This window comes from Fistularia commersonii, chromosome 29 (genome assembly GCF_037954325.1).
Source record: "Fistularia commersonii isolate RoL2024-O1a breed Wild chromosome 29, RoL_Fcom_v1.0, whole genome shotgun sequence".
Lineage (NCBI taxonomy): Eukaryota > Metazoa > Chordata > Actinopteri > Syngnathiformes > Fistulariidae > Fistularia > Fistularia commersonii.
This window is the reverse complement of record NC_141312.1, coordinates 1,510,452-1,525,858: the sequence shown is the minus strand read 5'-3', so window position 1 is coordinate 1,525,858 and position 15,407 is coordinate 1,510,452. Positions and strand designations below refer to the sequence as shown.

Sequence of the window (15,407 nt, the reverse complement as noted above, 5' to 3'; positions counted from 1 at the left end):
CAGAGCAGGATCTTCTCCACCGGATCCACTGGAAGCATCATGACCTAAAGGAATAATACACAGAATATATGCAGAAGATTTGAGGAATATTGCAAACCTCTAGTAGCCTGGCTGATAACGGACGTTAACTTTAAAAGGCATCACCTCGTCGATAAATGTCCAATAAGGGTCCTGAAACTCAATGAAGGAGATGCAAACATTTTATCCACTGAAGATGATTTCGATGGCAGCAAAATGCCTGGAAGTCTGCTGATCATTTTCAAAATAAGTCGTCGCCGTTAGCATGTACCTGCGCTTGCAGGTACATGCTAACAGCGCACATGATACAATAACAGCTGTAGCTAATGGTCACATACAGCTAATAGCTGTGGCGCTAGCAGGTATATGCTAATAGAAGATTTACTACAATAACTGCTGTAGCTAATGGTCACATACAGCTAATACCTCTGGCGCTAGCAGGTATATGCTAATAGAAGATTTGCTACAATAACAGCTGTAGCTAATGATCACATACCGCTAATAGCTGCGGCGCTAACAGGTACATGCCTACAGCAGATATGATACAATAACAGCTGTAGCTAATGGTCACATACTGCTAATAGCTGTCACGCTAGCAGGTACATGCTAATAGAAGACTCGCTTCAATAACAGCTGTAGCTATTGGTCACATACTGCTAATAGCTGTGGCACTAACAGGTACATGCTAATAGCAGATATGATACAATAACAGCTGTAGCTAATGGTCACATACGGCTAATAGCTGCGGCGCTAACAGGTACATGCTAATAGCGGATATGATACAATAACAGCTGTAGCTAATGGTCACATACTGCTAAAAGCTTTGGCACTAACAGGTACATGCTAATAGCAGATATGATACAATAACAGCTGTAGCTAATGGTCACATACCACTAATAGCTGCGGTGCTAATAGGTACATGCTAATAGCAGATATGATACAATAACAGCTGTAGCTAATGGTCACATACTGCTGATAAAAGTCCCGCTAAAAGGTAGATGTTGATAGCAGGTATCATACAATAACAGCCGTAGCTAATGGTCACATACTGCTAATAGCTGTGGCACTAGCACATACATGCTAATAGCAGATACGATACAATAACAGCTGTAGTGCTATAATGGTGTGGAAATAACGGTGTGGTAAATGAAGCCACGCTTTCAACTATTCTCGCTGTCCTCATTTCATCCCTCCAGGATGCACAGCTGCAGCTCCCAACACACACACACACACACACACACACACACACACTGTCAGGGGACCTAGACTCACCACAACAACAGCTGATCACTTGTTTATGGATCGACTTTAAAAAGAAAATAAATCAAATTGACAAAAAAATGAGAAAAGCGGTAGCCTGGATCTCTGCGGTTCCCGTCCCATGATCCACCGCGACGACTGTTCCACCTCCAGATGTTTCCTGGCCGACGTCAAACGTCCACCTGATGTCGTTCTGCGACCTTATGTGTTATGGTACTTTTCCTCTGATAAATTTTCTCGTTTGGAAATAAGGAGCCGCTCAGACGGAAAGTAAACAACCTTGTAAAATCCAGCCTTTAGGTGAAAACGCACGGATGACGTTGTATTCTTTCTCTCGATATATATATATCATATATTCTATGAGTGCCACAGAATCAGAGAAAGGCGCGGTTGATCACAGATGACTTTTAATTTTCTACTAAAGGACATGATCAGATTTCAACACTTTTCCACAACAGTCGACGAAAACACGATGATGCACGAGGCCTGTCGCCTCGCAACGTCCGGGTCGCTCGGCGCCAGGATTTGTGTGTGCATGTTGCTAACGTCGCTACGGGCCGACGTCTCCGCCGCCGCTGTTTCCGCGCCTCGGCCTCGCGATCGCCGACCCCGTGTCGCGGAACGATCCGGACCTCTCGCGGAGGCCTTCGGCTTGGCGGGTCGATTCCGCTGGTTTCCGGGCGACCGGCTGAACCCTAAACGTTGCTATTTTGATTGACTGCACGTAGTGATGTCACTGTCAGGATGTTTCAATACCAATCATGTGATTTAGCTGCTGACAAGAGCCGATGTCCACGCTGTGATGTTTTTATGTTGTTATAAATAAAAGAATAGAACGTCCAAATGTTTTGAGTTCACAAAATGACTTCTTTTTTTTTTTCGTGACGTTTTCTTTATTTTCTCGCTTCGATCCGATCCGTTGTCTCCCGATGAAAGTGTCGCCGCGCTAGATATGAATCTCCGGCTAAGTTTGCTCTACCTGGTATAAAAAAAAAAAGAAAGAAAAATCGGCGAATGTATCATAAAATATCGGCGTCTGAATTTCTGAAATTGCAAATCTCTATAATTGGCCTGAACGCCAACTTGCGACGGATGGCGGGGGAATTATTGCTCGGAAAGTAAATGTAAAACGGTACAAAGGGGCTCTTGACGGAAAGCACTTATCTCTACTAATCCATCAAATCTTACAAAAACCGATAGATCCGATACAGTTCGATTGGTCTCTTCGTCATGTAGCAGAAAGTGACGCGTGAATTTCGCGTTTACTGACCGGCGCGTCCGGCTGCGGGTGAAAAAAAGGCTTATGTGAACCACAGTACTCCAGCTGTAAAGGAACGATGGAGGACACGGTCTCCTCTGCAAGGCCTGCTCTGATACTGGTACGAATAAAAAGAGGTAGGCAAAGTCTCTGCGCTGCACGGAGGGAAGTGACGGCTCGACGCGCAGAAGGGACGGCTTCCGGGCGCTTGTCAAACATGCTACACACAAAGCCTGTTTAGAAAAGAAAAAGAAAAAAAAAAAAAGGGGCGGACGCGTCGCCGCCCCCCGATCACGCCGAGAGGGTTCCTTCTCCGAACGGCCGGCCGTATGTTAAATTTCCGGCGTGAATAAGAGGACAACGAACGACACGAGTCCCGCATGCATCCTCATCTGCAGAACGTAGAACGACGGTAAACACGGACGGATGTCACTGCACGGCATATTCAGTAGCTTCTGACGGCGCGGTGGGCTGGCGGGGGGGACAACGTACGAGAGCGATGACTGGATGGAGCTCCGCTTCAGAAGGTCTTCTTCTGGCTCGTGCCGCCCGGCTGCATGACGTCGCCGAGGGTGAAGGAAATGAACGCGATCTGCTCCAGTTCGCTCTCCTTCCCGCACTCCATCAGGCCCGAGAACTGATCCCTGTCGCCGTTGTAGGCCAGGTCCGAGTAGCCGCTGGGGCCCCTGTGGATAATCCTGGGGCTGTCCCAGCCCGCCGAGTGCAGGGGGGAGCGGTTCAGGTACACCCCCATGTCCTTCCTCCTGCGCCGATTGGTCGGGTGCATGAAGAGGAGCCACGTTTGCGTGTCGGGACACAAGGACAAGGGGGCGGCGGCGCCGCCGTTGCCCCTGGCGTCGTCGTTGGGGATGAACTCCGGGGCCGGGAAGCCGATGACGCTGCCCTGGCAGCCGTGGCGCGGCTCCACCAGCCTGCGGGTCGTGTGCGGTTTGTCGAAATAAAGCCCGCTGTTTTCGCTCAGGGCTTCGCACCTGTGGCCCCCTTTGCGGCGGGCGTTGCAGTACAGGTGACTCCGACCCTCGTGATCTATGATCTCGGCCATTTCGCACTCGCACGACAGCTTTCGGAGCATCTCGCCGACGTGCCAGGTCTGGCCGGAGTCGTCGCTGTAGAGGGTGAGCGCCCGCGGGGAGACGGCGCAGGGGACGGGGAAGGAGCAGCACCGGCGGTGGACGTAGTAAGTGTAGGCCGGGACGATGAGCCGGCCGCCGGCCAGCTGGATCCCGTGGCCCGGCCCCACGCCGAACGTGGCCCAGTTGCAGATGTTGTCCCCGATGGCGCCGTCGGTCACGTCTTTCAGCGCGCTCCACGTCTGGCCGTCGTCGCGGCTGCAGACGTAGCAGAGCCGCACCTTGTTCTTGCCCGTCCACACCTGCCGTTTCTCCGAGGCGTGGCCCCAGACGCAGATGAAAAACAGGAAGAGGGTTTTGTGGTTCTCCTCGAAGACGGGGCAGGGGTTCATGGTGCGGTGGTTGGACAGGCAGGCCGTGGACAGCTCCTCGCACAGGGACCACTGGAAACACACCAGACCACAAAATGTCTGCGGAGGTTCTCGGTCAACCGGGTCAACCGGGTGAATTCTTGTTGAAATCTTCTTCTTGCCACTTGAACCGAAGAAGCCTCTCGGACGAGGGGGAAACGTCTTCAGGTCCGGTCGCCACAACAAGAAGGTTTCGACAAGAATTCACCGACGGAAATGATCTCGTCCTTTCCGCCGGGGACGGCAAATCCTGTATTTATTACTGTATCTTTCAAATTTCCCTTACATCTTGAAATGTTTTCACGCGGGATCGGATCTCAGCCCGACACTGCTTTATGGATGTCACTTTGACCGAAGAGAAAACACCAAGATCAATGTGTAATTTACACCAGAGTCCTACTGTGGTAAGCAAAAGCAGGGTGTCATAAAAAAAAGCTATTCTTGGACTTAAACCCAACAAAATAACTCTCTGCGCGCAGGACTGTGCAGAAAATGATAGACCCAGGTTCTCCCAGACGGGAACATCAACCGCAGGCATCGCACGCCTTACAGGAACAGCTGCTTCCAAAAGACGCTAAAGTCAAAGCGTTTATGGTCCCATGCAGTGTAGAAACATGTTTCCCTGCACGGTGTGACGCCTACTTTAATGGCCGCAGTGCATTTGATAATGTGCTGATTGGATAAGTGTAAACATTATTATAAATATGATTAGAAATCAATCGTTTATAGATATGTCCCGCACCAAGAGCATCACCTTATCTTCACATCCTCACACAGATTGTGTCTGAATCAAAAGCGCCTACCGGACGTAGCACGTCTGCTGGAAATAATACATACTGTAAACATCCCTGTTGTAGATAATAAAACATAATGCGTATTTACGTTTGTTGACCCAATAACACACATTTAACCAAATATAACGGCTCAGATCTTCCTCATGTGAAATATCCACCGGCCGGAGATGAATAACCTGAATGTGTCCGTCCTCTTTCATCGTCCCTCTTCTCATCACGAGGATCTTTGCATCCTCGTCCCTGGGCGAGGATCTTTTCTCGGCGAAGGCGAGGAAGGTGCGGCTGTGCCTCAGGTAGATGAGGGCCGGGATTCTGTAGGTGGTCCCGCTCGGCTCCTTCTCAAAGAGGGTCGTCTTGACCGGCTCTTCTCCCCTGCTGGTCTTTGACGGCGAGTTCCCCATGGTGGATCACAGTTCCTGGAAAAGATGGAGGAGAAAACACGTCGTTTGACCGTTCAATTCTTCTCCTCCGTCGCCACGGTCGATCACCGACTGATACGCTGCTGTGACGAAGGAATTTTCCTTATGGGTATCAATAAAGTTTATCTTATCTTATCTGAACTCTGACCGGTCTGAGTGCATCTGTGCTGCTTCCACAGATCCCCCGTCTCACCACCCTTCTCCATTCGCTGCCTCACCCACTCACGCCATATCCTATCTATATCCTTATTTTATTCATTGCTATTCATTTTTGTCACCGCTACTTATATTGTTGTTTATGTTGCCCATTGTCATCCCTGATGTTGTCTGTTTTCCTCTTATTCTCTGCTATCTATTTATTTATTGTAATGATTTATTATTTTTATTATTATTATCCCTGATTATTATCCCCTAATGTTGTTGTTGTTGCTGCTGTCTATTTATTTGTGTATTTTTTTTTCTTGCTATCTCCTATCTTCGGCCTTTCTATTCATATTTATGGTCGCATCTATATTCATATTTATTTCAGTTTTTTCATTATTATCATTCTTATCCCTGATTATTATCCCCTGATGTTATTGTTGTTGCTGCTGTCTATTTACTCTTGGATTTTTTTGGTCTTGCTATCACCTGTCTTCTGCCTTTCTATGTGTATTTACAATTGTATCTATATGCATCTTATTTCATTATTATTATTATTATTATTATTGTTATTATTATAATTATTACTATTATCATTATTATTTTTAAACCTGATTATTATCCCCTGATCTTATTGTTGTTGCTGCTGTCTATTTAATTTGGATTTTTTTAGTCTTGCTATCACCTGTCTGCTGCCTTTCTATGTATATTTATACTTAGATCTATATTCATATTTATATACATTATTATTATTATTATTATTATTATTATTATTATTATTATTATTATTATTATCCCAGATTACTACCTGATGTTGTTGTTGATACTGTCTATTTACTCTTGGATTTTTTTGGTCTTGCTATCGTCTGTATTCTGACTTCTAAGTATATTTATTCTTAGATCTATATTCATATATATTTCATTATTATTATTATTATTATTATTATTATCCCTGATTATCATCCCCTGATGTTATTTTTGTTGCTGCTGTCTATTTACTTTGGTTTTCTTGGTCTTGCTATCACCTGTCTTCTGACTTTCTATGCATATATATACTTATATATATATATATTATATATATAATATATATATATTATATATATATAATATATATACATATTATATATAATATATATATATAATATATATATATATATATATATATATATATATATATACTCTTGGATTTTTTTGGTCTTACTATCATCTGTATTCTGACTTTCTAAGTATATTTATTCTTAGATCTATATTCAAAATTAATTTCATGATCATAATCACTATTATTATTATTGTTATTATTATTATTATTATTATTATTATCGCTGATTATCATCCCCTGATCTTATTGTTGTTGCTGCTGTCTATTTAATTTGGATTTTTTTGGTCTTGCTATCACCTGTCCTCTGACTTTCTATGTATATTTATACTTGTATCTATATTCATATTTATTTCCTTATCATTATTATTATTATTCCTGATTATTATCCCCTGATGTTGTTGTTGTTGTTGTTGTTGCTGCTGTCTATTCATTCATGGATGTCTTACTATCTTCTATCTTCTCTCATATTAATTTTACTTTTTGACATTATAACTGTCAGCTGCGGTGAAAAAGAAAGGAAATTTCCCCTATGGCAATCAATAAAATGTATCTTATCAGAGTTGTTCCTCGCAGAAAAGCAAAAAAACAAACACAAGAAGAGGAAATAAACATCAGCAGCGGTTATGAAGACACAGACGGTTACCGCATCCACCACCCCCGCCCGCTATGGAGCCCCGCGGCTCCCCGGCGGCCGCCTCCCCGGGCCGGGGCTCCAGGGCGCCGGGGCTCCGGGGCTCCGGAGCTCCGGGGGCTCCGGGGCGTCGGCCGCCATGTTGCCCGTCCACTCACCTTCACCTGTCAATCTTCACATCTGTCAACCTTGTAACACGCTCATAACAACCGACGAAGAAGAAAAAGAAGAAGTAGACGCTGAACGAAGGAGTAGAACCCGGAACATTTTAGTTTTCGCTCTAACCTCGGAAGTCTGGTTGATCCGGCTCGACCGGCGGGTGTTTTCACGCCGCGGCGCCTCCAGCCGATGCGCGGACAGCGGCGCCATCAAGAACTGCTTCCCTCCGCAGTCTGGAGCATCCGCCGCCGCGCCTGCGCAGTCCCGCGTCTCCCGGTAAGCTAGGTGAGTCGTTAGCTTCCCAAGCTAACCGGCGGAAAAGAAAACGGGCAGGAAAAAGAAATGTGCTTTTTAAACGCTGCGCGTCCCGTGACTGCGGGCGCCGCGGCGAATTCATGTTTGTTCGGTGTCTTTCGTGTTTGTTTGTGCGAAAGAATGATGAGCGGGTAGCGCCCCCTAGCGGACGGGAGGCGCATTGCACCCGGAGTACTGTTGCTAGGAGACGGAGTGGCACTCCAGTTTGAAGCTTAAATATCTCCACCTTGGCGGACGAGATGGATGTCATTTCACAGAAATACGGGAAATATCATTTCGTTAATGCACAGGACGAGTCAAGAAAACGTTTGCAAGCTCGGACGCCCCCGCGGCCAGAAAGAGGAGGTGAGTTTCCGATAAGTCAAGGTGATATATGAGCCGCTGTTGACGTGGAGGCTCAATGTGGGATTAAATAAAGTTTGTATGAACAGGACTGGGAATGCAGAAAAGATCTGTTTTATGAGCAAGTCTGAAAGTGTGAAAGGGAAATAGGACAATAACACATACTTTAATTGTGTGCTAAATAATAGCTAAACTTCACCCAAGGCTGACATTAGAAAAAGAGGAGAGAATAGTAGCACAATGTTCTTCCAAACAGAGTAACATTGTCATATTTTACAATACATGCCACTGCTTTTAAACTAAATGACGGTTAAATCCATTCACGTATATTTTACAGTAAAAGTAGTTCTTTTTCAACAGGAGTTAAACATGATATAGTGAGACTTTTACAGTAAGTAGCATGAGTATGTTTTTTAAGACAAGCTCATCCCAAGAACACAATTCATTGTAATCCGTTCATATTTACCTGTGACACCATGGCGACAACATTAAGTCAATACAACCTATTTACAACACCGATGTGAAAATTCCTCCCGGCTTTCCTTCTCAGATGCCGGTCGCTGGCCGGAGGCCGTCAGGAGAGGACAGGAGGAGAAAAACGCCATTTTAAAAAAGCCAAATGACAATCAGGAGGCGCCGTGGGTGGTTTCCTGTTCCTCCGGCGGTTCCACGTTAGACGGGCCGTCGCTGGTGAGCTCGGTATCCGTCACGGCGTACGTTGGAGCCGCTCGGCGTCGGTGACCGCTCTTTTCTCCGAATTTCCGCAGCTCCGGCTTCACGGCGTGGACCGGCCGTGCCAGCTGTGCTCCGTGGACATCAGCGAGCAGAACCTGAGCTCGGTGAGAACCCGCTTTCTTAGCGTCGCATTCGACACGCCGTCGCTCGCGGCACGAAACCGACGGCGGGTTTGTTTCACACTCTGCGCAGGTCAAGCCTGAAGATCTGAGGGCGTTCGAGAACGTCGCTTACGTCGACGCGTCCGTCAACTCCCTCCCTTTCGGTGAGAACTCACGCGTCTCGCCGTTGCGATTTTCAGAAACGTTTTCCGAATCCCTTCCCGTTTGTTTTCTTCCGCGAAGGCTCCTTCGGCAGCTTTGTGTCTTTAAGAGAACTCGACCTTTCTCTAAACGGGCTGCGCAGCGTGACCTTTGACCCCGCCGACTTCCCTCACCTCCGGGTAAGAACCGCCGCCGGATCGGGACGTTATGAGCGGAGCGGATTTAGAAGATAAACTATTGATCCATATGGGGGAAATTCTTTTGTCACAGTTATACTGTCAATAAATGTGAATATAAACATAAATCGAGAGACAATTAGAAGAACATCCACTAATAAATAGACAGCAGAGAGAACAACAACAACATCACGGATAATAATGGACAACAGAATGAAACAAAACAACAACAAGGATAGGAACATAAACCGAGTGACAATAATAATGACAAAATAAACAAAACAGAACAGCAACAACAGCATCAAGGATAAGGAAGGAAAAGAGAATGGAAAAAAAAAAAACAGTAAGGGGGAAAATAGACGACCGATACATAGACAGTATGGCAACAGCAATGAGAAAAATAAAACAAATAAACCAAAATAAGCAGAATGCGAACCGAACGCTTCAGACGCTCCTTTGCACGCATCCCGCCTATTCTTGATTATTTTATTCTTGTCGTTGCTATTGTCACTCTATTTATATTATCATTTAGGTCTGGTTGCTGTTGTTGTTGTTGTTGTTCCCCTTCTATTTATTCATGGATGTCTTTGCTATCTTATTTTTCAAGATGGCGCTGAAAGACGGCAGCCTGTCGCAGCAGCTCCTATTATCTTTATCTCTTTATTTTCTTCCGTTATTTATTAGTTGCTCTATTTTTTATTATTATTAAATGTATTAAACATATTTAAATATATTAAATATATTAATAAAAAATATATTTAAAATATATTTATTAATAATGATATATTAATATAAAAATATATTGATAAATATAATTAATAAATATATTAAATATAAATGTATTATTATTAAATAGTTATATAAATAGTTGCTCTATTTATATTGTCCTTTAGTTGTGGTTGTGCATTTTTTTAATTGTCCATTGCTGTCTATTTATTCTTGGATGTCTTGCTATCTTCTGTCTTCTATTTATATTCATATTTATTTTACTTTTTTATTTTTCGACATTATAGCTGTTACGTTGCCGTGACAAAGAAATTTCCCCATTGAGGATAAATTAAGTTTATCTTTGAGCTCTGCTTTTGTCTGAAGACTCTCTCCACCCTCTCGAAGACGATCTGGGTGCAGAAACCTCAGACAGATCGATTATGGGACGGCCTTCTGCCTTCTCCACCGCGAGAGGGACGGATAGAAAGCAGAAGTGCGACGGAGACGGCGAGCACGAGACCTGCGAGGGCTAATGACAACAGCCGCAAATGCTAAAAAGCTTCAATATTGCTCAAAGAAATAAAAATGATGGACGTGTGTCGAGATGCCGACAGGAAAGAGACCGATATGAGGTTCTTATCGTGCGGCGATGAAGGAGTGAACGTGATGCTCCTCAGCGGCGGCAGCAGAACTAGCAGCTAGCCGAGCGCTAACGGAGCCGTTCCTGAGCTTATTTCGATCCGGTCGCTATCTTGCAGGTTCTGGATTTGTCTTACAACACCGTGTCGGGCGACGCCATCGTCTCCCTCGGTCGACTCCCTCGTCTCCAAGCCCTTCGCCTGACGGGAAACCGGCTGAGACGACTTCCTCCAGACCCGGGCTCCTCGCCGTGAGTGTCTGACGGCCGGAGTGAGCGGCTGTTTTAGCCGTCGTCGAGAAAGGAAAAAAAAAAACAAACTTGATTTCCTGCGCGAAGAAAAACGAAAAAGGATCGGGCGGAAACCGGCGGAGCGAAAGCGCCGGACGCGTGCGATCACATCTGTCCTGCAAAACATCTGCAGAAACAGAACTCGTGCATCTCCGTGTTTTATTTTAAAATCTGCGTCGGTGTAATTATTCTTCTGATGAAGCGTCTCGGAGACGAGGTTTTCCCTTCCGGACAGTTTCCGATGCGGTCAAGAGGGGGCGCACGAATGTTCCACATCTTAAGAAACGTACGTTTGGTGTCTCTGAGTGTCGGTGGCGTTTCAGGGAGGACGGCGCGGCGTTCGCCTCCCTCCAGGCGCTGGCGCTGGACGACAACCGACTCTCCTCGGGGGTTTTCGGGAGCCTGGCGAACCTCGGAAGGTCGTGATTTCAACTCTTCGTGTTGCCGCGTGGAAAAGAAAAAGAATAAGAAAAAAAAACATGCCGAATTTTCCTCGCAGGCTGAAGCACTTAAACCTACAGGGGAACCGCATCTCTGAAATTCCATATTTGTGGGGGACTCCTAATGAAGAGCGAGCGGAGGCAGAGGGAGCGGGTAAATGCACAACATGTGCTTCTTGAAACGTCCTCCAGAAGCTCCGGAGAAGACCTCAACCTCACCCCTTCCCGTTCTCGCCCTCAAAGCTGCGGTTCCTCCGCGAGGCCTCCACCGCGAGGCGGAGACGTTCTCACAGGTGAGGAGGCCGGTATCGTCTTCGCCGCTCGCTGTTTTCCCACAAACTGAAATAAAAGCGTCCCCCTTCTTCTAGATGTGTGCGACCGGACGGCGCCGCTCGCCGCTGCCGGAGCTCCAGACGCTCAATTTGTCCGGCAACAAGGTGCGTCAGCGATCGTTCTCCGCCGGCGCCTCGGAGCAGCACCTCAACCGCCGTCTTGCCGTCAGATCGCAGAGGAGGAGCGTCTTCTGGGCGTCGCTGTTTTCCCGAAGCTTCGTGAAATCGATATCCGCGCCAACCCCCTGACCGCACGGAGGAGCGGTAATCCCCTCCCCCGACGGCGATTATTTGCGCAGGATTTGAGTCTCTCGACGCCGTCGAGGGTGGAATCACATTTTTTTTTTTGTTTCGGTTTCCACGCAGAAGACCCCGACCTCCTGAGGCGCCTCCTCGCGGCGGCGAAGCGGCGAGACGATCGGAAGCTAACCGGAGGAGCTGCGGCGGGAAAGGTGAAATGATGGAAAACATCAAAACGGGTCCAAATCTTGTCCAAATCTTCTCGTCGTGGAAGCCGGACATGAATTTCTTCACTTGGAGACGTTTCAGCCTCTCATCGCTGAAGCTTCCTCAGTTGGTCTCCAAGTGAAGAAGTTGAAGTCCGGTCGCCACCAGGAGAATTCACCGCGACCAGAACCTCCACGGACATGAGAAGGAATCACCTGTCAATCGCACGTGTACCCTCATTCCAAACTATCGAATATAAAAATAAATGAATAAATATGTGTAAATCAGTGCTTATTTTACTAGGAAGAACCAAACATCCCCCCTCAACTATTGATAGTGTCATTTATCTATAAAATTGTTGTACGCACACCTCCGCACAACATTGTATCCTTAGTAACATTAAAGAAAAGAAAAAGAAAGAATTATAGATCAATAAAGTGTAACATTATTATTGACTGAAGCAAATATTTGTTTTTCGCTGAAAAAACTCAAGCGGCTTATCAGCGTAATAGTGGTGTCATGTTTTTAAGTTACACCTGAATTTATTCGGCTTCATGACGACAACTTTTCTAGACCGGGTAAACAAACCGGTCTTTCCTCGTAGCATCAGTGAAGCTAACCGCTACATAAGCTTCCTCATATTTCCTCGTCTTAGCTTTCGGGCGATTTTAATTTGTCTCATTACCTCACCGCCTTTCTTATCATCCCTGTTAAATATTTTTTTTTGTCTCTTGAGGGTTTGTTTGCTGCGCTTCACATCTCCTGCCTTGTATGCTACGTTTGACACCTTTAGCATAGAGCTAATGCTACACCATTAGCATGTTCCCCGGGGTCGCCCCAGGCCACCGCGTTGTAACGCCAGATATCGACACAGAAACATTTATTTTTTGCTTTTAATTCAATATATGACATTAAAATCCACAAATACGTACTGGAAATACTTTTTTCCAAACAGTGCCTGGAACACGGCGAATGAAAAAGATGAACACTCCATAACGCAATTCATCTTTTTTCTATCCCCCGCGCGCTAAAAACGTTAAAGTCGTCTTCTTCCGTGTCGGAATTGACCGTCTTCGGAGTTTGACGGTCATTTCATCGCTCCGATGTGATGAGGTTTTGGCGGCGTGAAGCTCGTTAGCCTCCCAAAAAAATCCATAGATTAGCCGCGTTAGCCGCGGTGTTCAAAGCGTGTGGAAAAAAAGTAGCGGCTTATAATCCGGAAATGACGGAAACGAATCCGTTCATCCTCTCGTTCACAAAACCATTCATACCTGAAATTGAAGACCGGAACCATCCGGGGAACAAACTTTTTCCCTCCATCGGAATCATCAGGGACCGAAATGCCAAATTCTCCCGAAAAAGAGGTTGCTAAAGTGATGTTTTTGCGTCGCAGGCGGGCAGAAGGACAGCGAGGGTGTCAGAGGAGAAGCTTCCAGAGATCAGGGCGGGGTCAAAGGTCAAGGACGACACGCAGCTCTTCTTCATCACGCAGGTTTGCGAGGAAAACTCCACGCCGTTCGTTCGGTATCTGATGAAACGTCGGTGAGGGAACTCGTAGGAAAAGTCGCGAGAGACTCCTAGACCTCCTGAAACCCAGGTGGAACCTTCTGCCTCGGGTTCCTCCAGATGCGGGTGCAGCTCCGGCCTCCACACCTGCGATCATCTCCCCGCTTTGCTGCTTGTTATTTTGTGCTCAGGCTAAATACATTCCTGGACACGGATCCGATCCGCCGTCCGGAGACAGGGACGACGAGAAGAAGTCCTCGCTCTGCAGGATGTTGATGGATCCAGAAGCGGATCCAGAAGCGACGGCGCCCGTGGGTGAGTTCCGGATTGGCCCGCGGCCGTTGGTCCCGCCAGGCCGTGAAAACACGGCGGCCTCCCAGCCTCGCCGGTTCTCCTGTTTTTATCTTCCACCAGGAATCCAGACAGCTGTTCTGCTGCTGGAACGCAGGCTGAAGAATCTGAGTGTTTACAGAGACCCGAAACCAAAAGTTGACGGCGCCCAGACGGCGGCGGCGGCGTGCGGAGGGAGACGGAGAAGGTTGGACGAGATGATCGGGGAAATCAGAGCCGGCGCCTCCATGTCGGTTGCGTCCTTGAGTGAGCGAGGGTTCAGGTAAACAGGAAGTCGCGTGCAGCGTCGCCGCCCTCTCACGCCGCCATCTCCGTCTGCTCAGGTGGCGCCGTCAGCAGGAGGGAGCGCAAGGAGGCGCTGGCGCTGCTGAGGGACCTGGAGGTCAGGTACCGCCGGGCCTGCGGGAAGGCCTTGCACGGCGACGAAGCTGCGGCGTGACGACCGGCGGATCCGGGAAATGAAATCGGATGTGCGTTTGTCTTCTCCCGTCACCTCTTTCACTTCCTACTTCCTGTCCGCTCTGTGTCGTCGCGGCGATGAACGTCATGACCCTCAGAGCGCTCTGTTCCAATAAAACATCTCCTATTTCATATCTCCGCCCGAGTCCCTGGGTTCTCATTGGGCAGAATTCCTGGAGGGGCGGGGCTTGATCTCCCGCCGTGTCCGCCGTCGCTATTTCCAAGGCTATCAAAGCTGTTAGCATGTAGCTGTTGGAGCTACTGGTATTAGTTTCCAGGTCCAGACCTGAGCGGCGCCGCATAAATAACATCTAAATTCAGTTTATGTCATCTGGATGTCAAATCCCTGGATTCTCATTGGGCAGAGTTCCTGGAGGGGCGGGGCTTGATCGCCCGCCGTTGCTATTTCCAAGGCTATCAAAGCTGTTAGCATGTAGCTGTTGGAGCTACTAGTATTGGGATTTGTCAAAGGTTGCTGCAGTAACGGGCAGCGTATCTTGTTAGCTCCTGGGAGGGACGTCGGCGTCCAGGTCCAGACCTGAGCGGCGCCGCATAAATAACATCTAAATTCAGTTTATGTCATCCGGATGTCAAATCTCTGGGTTCTCATTGGGCAGAGTTCCTGGAGGGGCGGGGCTTGATCTCCCGCCGTGTCCGCCGTCGCTATTTCCAAGGCTAACAAAGCTGTTAGCATGTAGCTGTTGGAGCCACCGGTATTAGTTTCCAGGTCCAAACCTGAGCGGCGCCACGTAAATAGCATCTAAATTCAGTTTATGTCATCTGGATGTCAAATCCTGGATTAATCACACGGCGGGCCGAGATGACGGGTGTTTGCCGGGACGTCGTCGTTAATCACCTGATCATTTTACAATAAAATTAATCGCGCCGCTAATCCAGATGAATTACAACAGCCTTCCAATTTGTTATCTTTTCGTTTGTTTTTCGACATGCGTGAAGCTGGAGGCCACGCCTCGCCAAACTCTCCAGCCCTTGATTGCGAGTGTTTGGCTCCCGCCGAGATCGCCGTGTTCTCGTCTGATTAGCGCCGCGGTTCGAGCCGCCGCCACCGCCGAGATTAAATCCAGCGGCGGCGTTCGCCAGCAGCGCTCGGCCGCCAGGAAAACA

The 15,407-nt window shown here is 47.3% G+C and overlaps 2 protein-coding genes across 5 annotated transcripts; one reads left to right on the top strand and one right to left on the bottom strand.

Moving 5' to 3' along the window:
• Positions 1-1,668: 1,668 nt before the first annotated feature.
• LOC147216584 (sialidase-3-like) lies at positions 1,669-7,767 on the bottom strand. 2 transcript variants are annotated; one of them, XM_086177263.1, is made up of 3 exons: positions 7,407-7,767; positions 5,008-5,247; positions 1,669-4,070 (listed from the first exon to the last, which is right to left on the bottom strand). In XM_086177263.1, the coding sequence occupies exons 2-3, from the start codon at positions 5,230-5,232 to the stop codon at positions 3,057-3,059; spliced, it is 1,239 nt and encodes a 412-aa protein (XP_086033389.1). In that variant the 5' UTR covers positions 5,233-5,247; positions 7,407-7,767; the 3' UTR covers positions 1,669-3,056. The 2 variants fall into 2 exon arrangements, with proteins under 2 accessions (XP_086033389.1, XP_086033390.1); XM_086177264.1 differs by having other exon boundaries at positions 7,280-7,416.
• xrra1 (X-ray radiation resistance associated 1) lies at positions 7,467-14,417 on the top strand. 3 transcript variants are annotated; one of them, XM_086177259.1, is made up of 17 exons: positions 7,467-7,556; positions 7,886-7,940; positions 8,488-8,627; positions 8,705-8,776; positions 8,865-8,937; positions 9,017-9,114; positions 10,578-10,708; positions 11,071-11,166; positions 11,247-11,341; positions 11,431-11,480; positions 11,556-11,624; positions 11,690-11,783; positions 11,886-11,971; positions 13,360-13,458; positions 13,664-13,787; positions 13,887-14,069; positions 14,147-14,417. In XM_086177259.1, exons 1-17 carry the CDS (start codon positions 7,470-7,472, stop codon positions 14,260-14,262), a joined length of 1,668 nt encoding a protein of 555 aa, XP_086033385.1. In that variant the 5' UTR covers positions 7,467-7,469; the 3' UTR covers positions 14,263-14,417. The 3 variants fall into 3 exon arrangements, with proteins under 3 accessions (XP_086033385.1, XP_086033386.1, XP_086033387.1); XM_086177260.1 differs by lacking the exon at positions 13,360-13,458; XM_086177261.1 differs by lacking the exons at positions 8,865-8,937; positions 9,017-9,114; positions 10,578-10,708 and having other exon boundaries at positions 11,071-11,341.
• The last annotated feature ends 990 nt before the right edge of the window (positions 14,418-15,407 follow it).

What these genes read in the sequence shown, in the direction of transcription:
- xrra1 (XM_086177259.1), top strand. Translation starts at nt 7,470, where the DNA reads ATGCGCGGACAGCGGCGCCATCAAGAACTGCTTCCCTCCGCAGTCTGG. An exon ending in CCCGCGGCCAGAAAGAGGAG is followed by an intron (nt 7,941 to 8,487) that starts GTGAGTTTCCGA and finishes TTTCCTTCTCAG; the next exon opens with ATGCCGGTCGCTGGCCGGAG. An exon ending in AGCTCTTCTTCATCACGCAG is followed by an intron (nt 13,459 to 13,663) that starts GTTTGCGAGGAA and finishes TTTTGTGCTCAG; the next exon opens with GCTAAATACATTCCTGGACA.
- LOC147216584 (XM_086177263.1), bottom strand. Translation starts at nt 5,232, where the DNA reads ATGGGGAACTCGCCGTCAAAGACCAGCAGGGGAGAAGAGCCGGTCAAG. An exon ending in AAGAGGACGGACACATTCAG is followed by an intron (nt 4,071 to 5,007) that starts GTTATTCATCTC and finishes GTGTGTTTCCAG; the next exon opens with TGGTCCCTGTGCGAGGAGCT.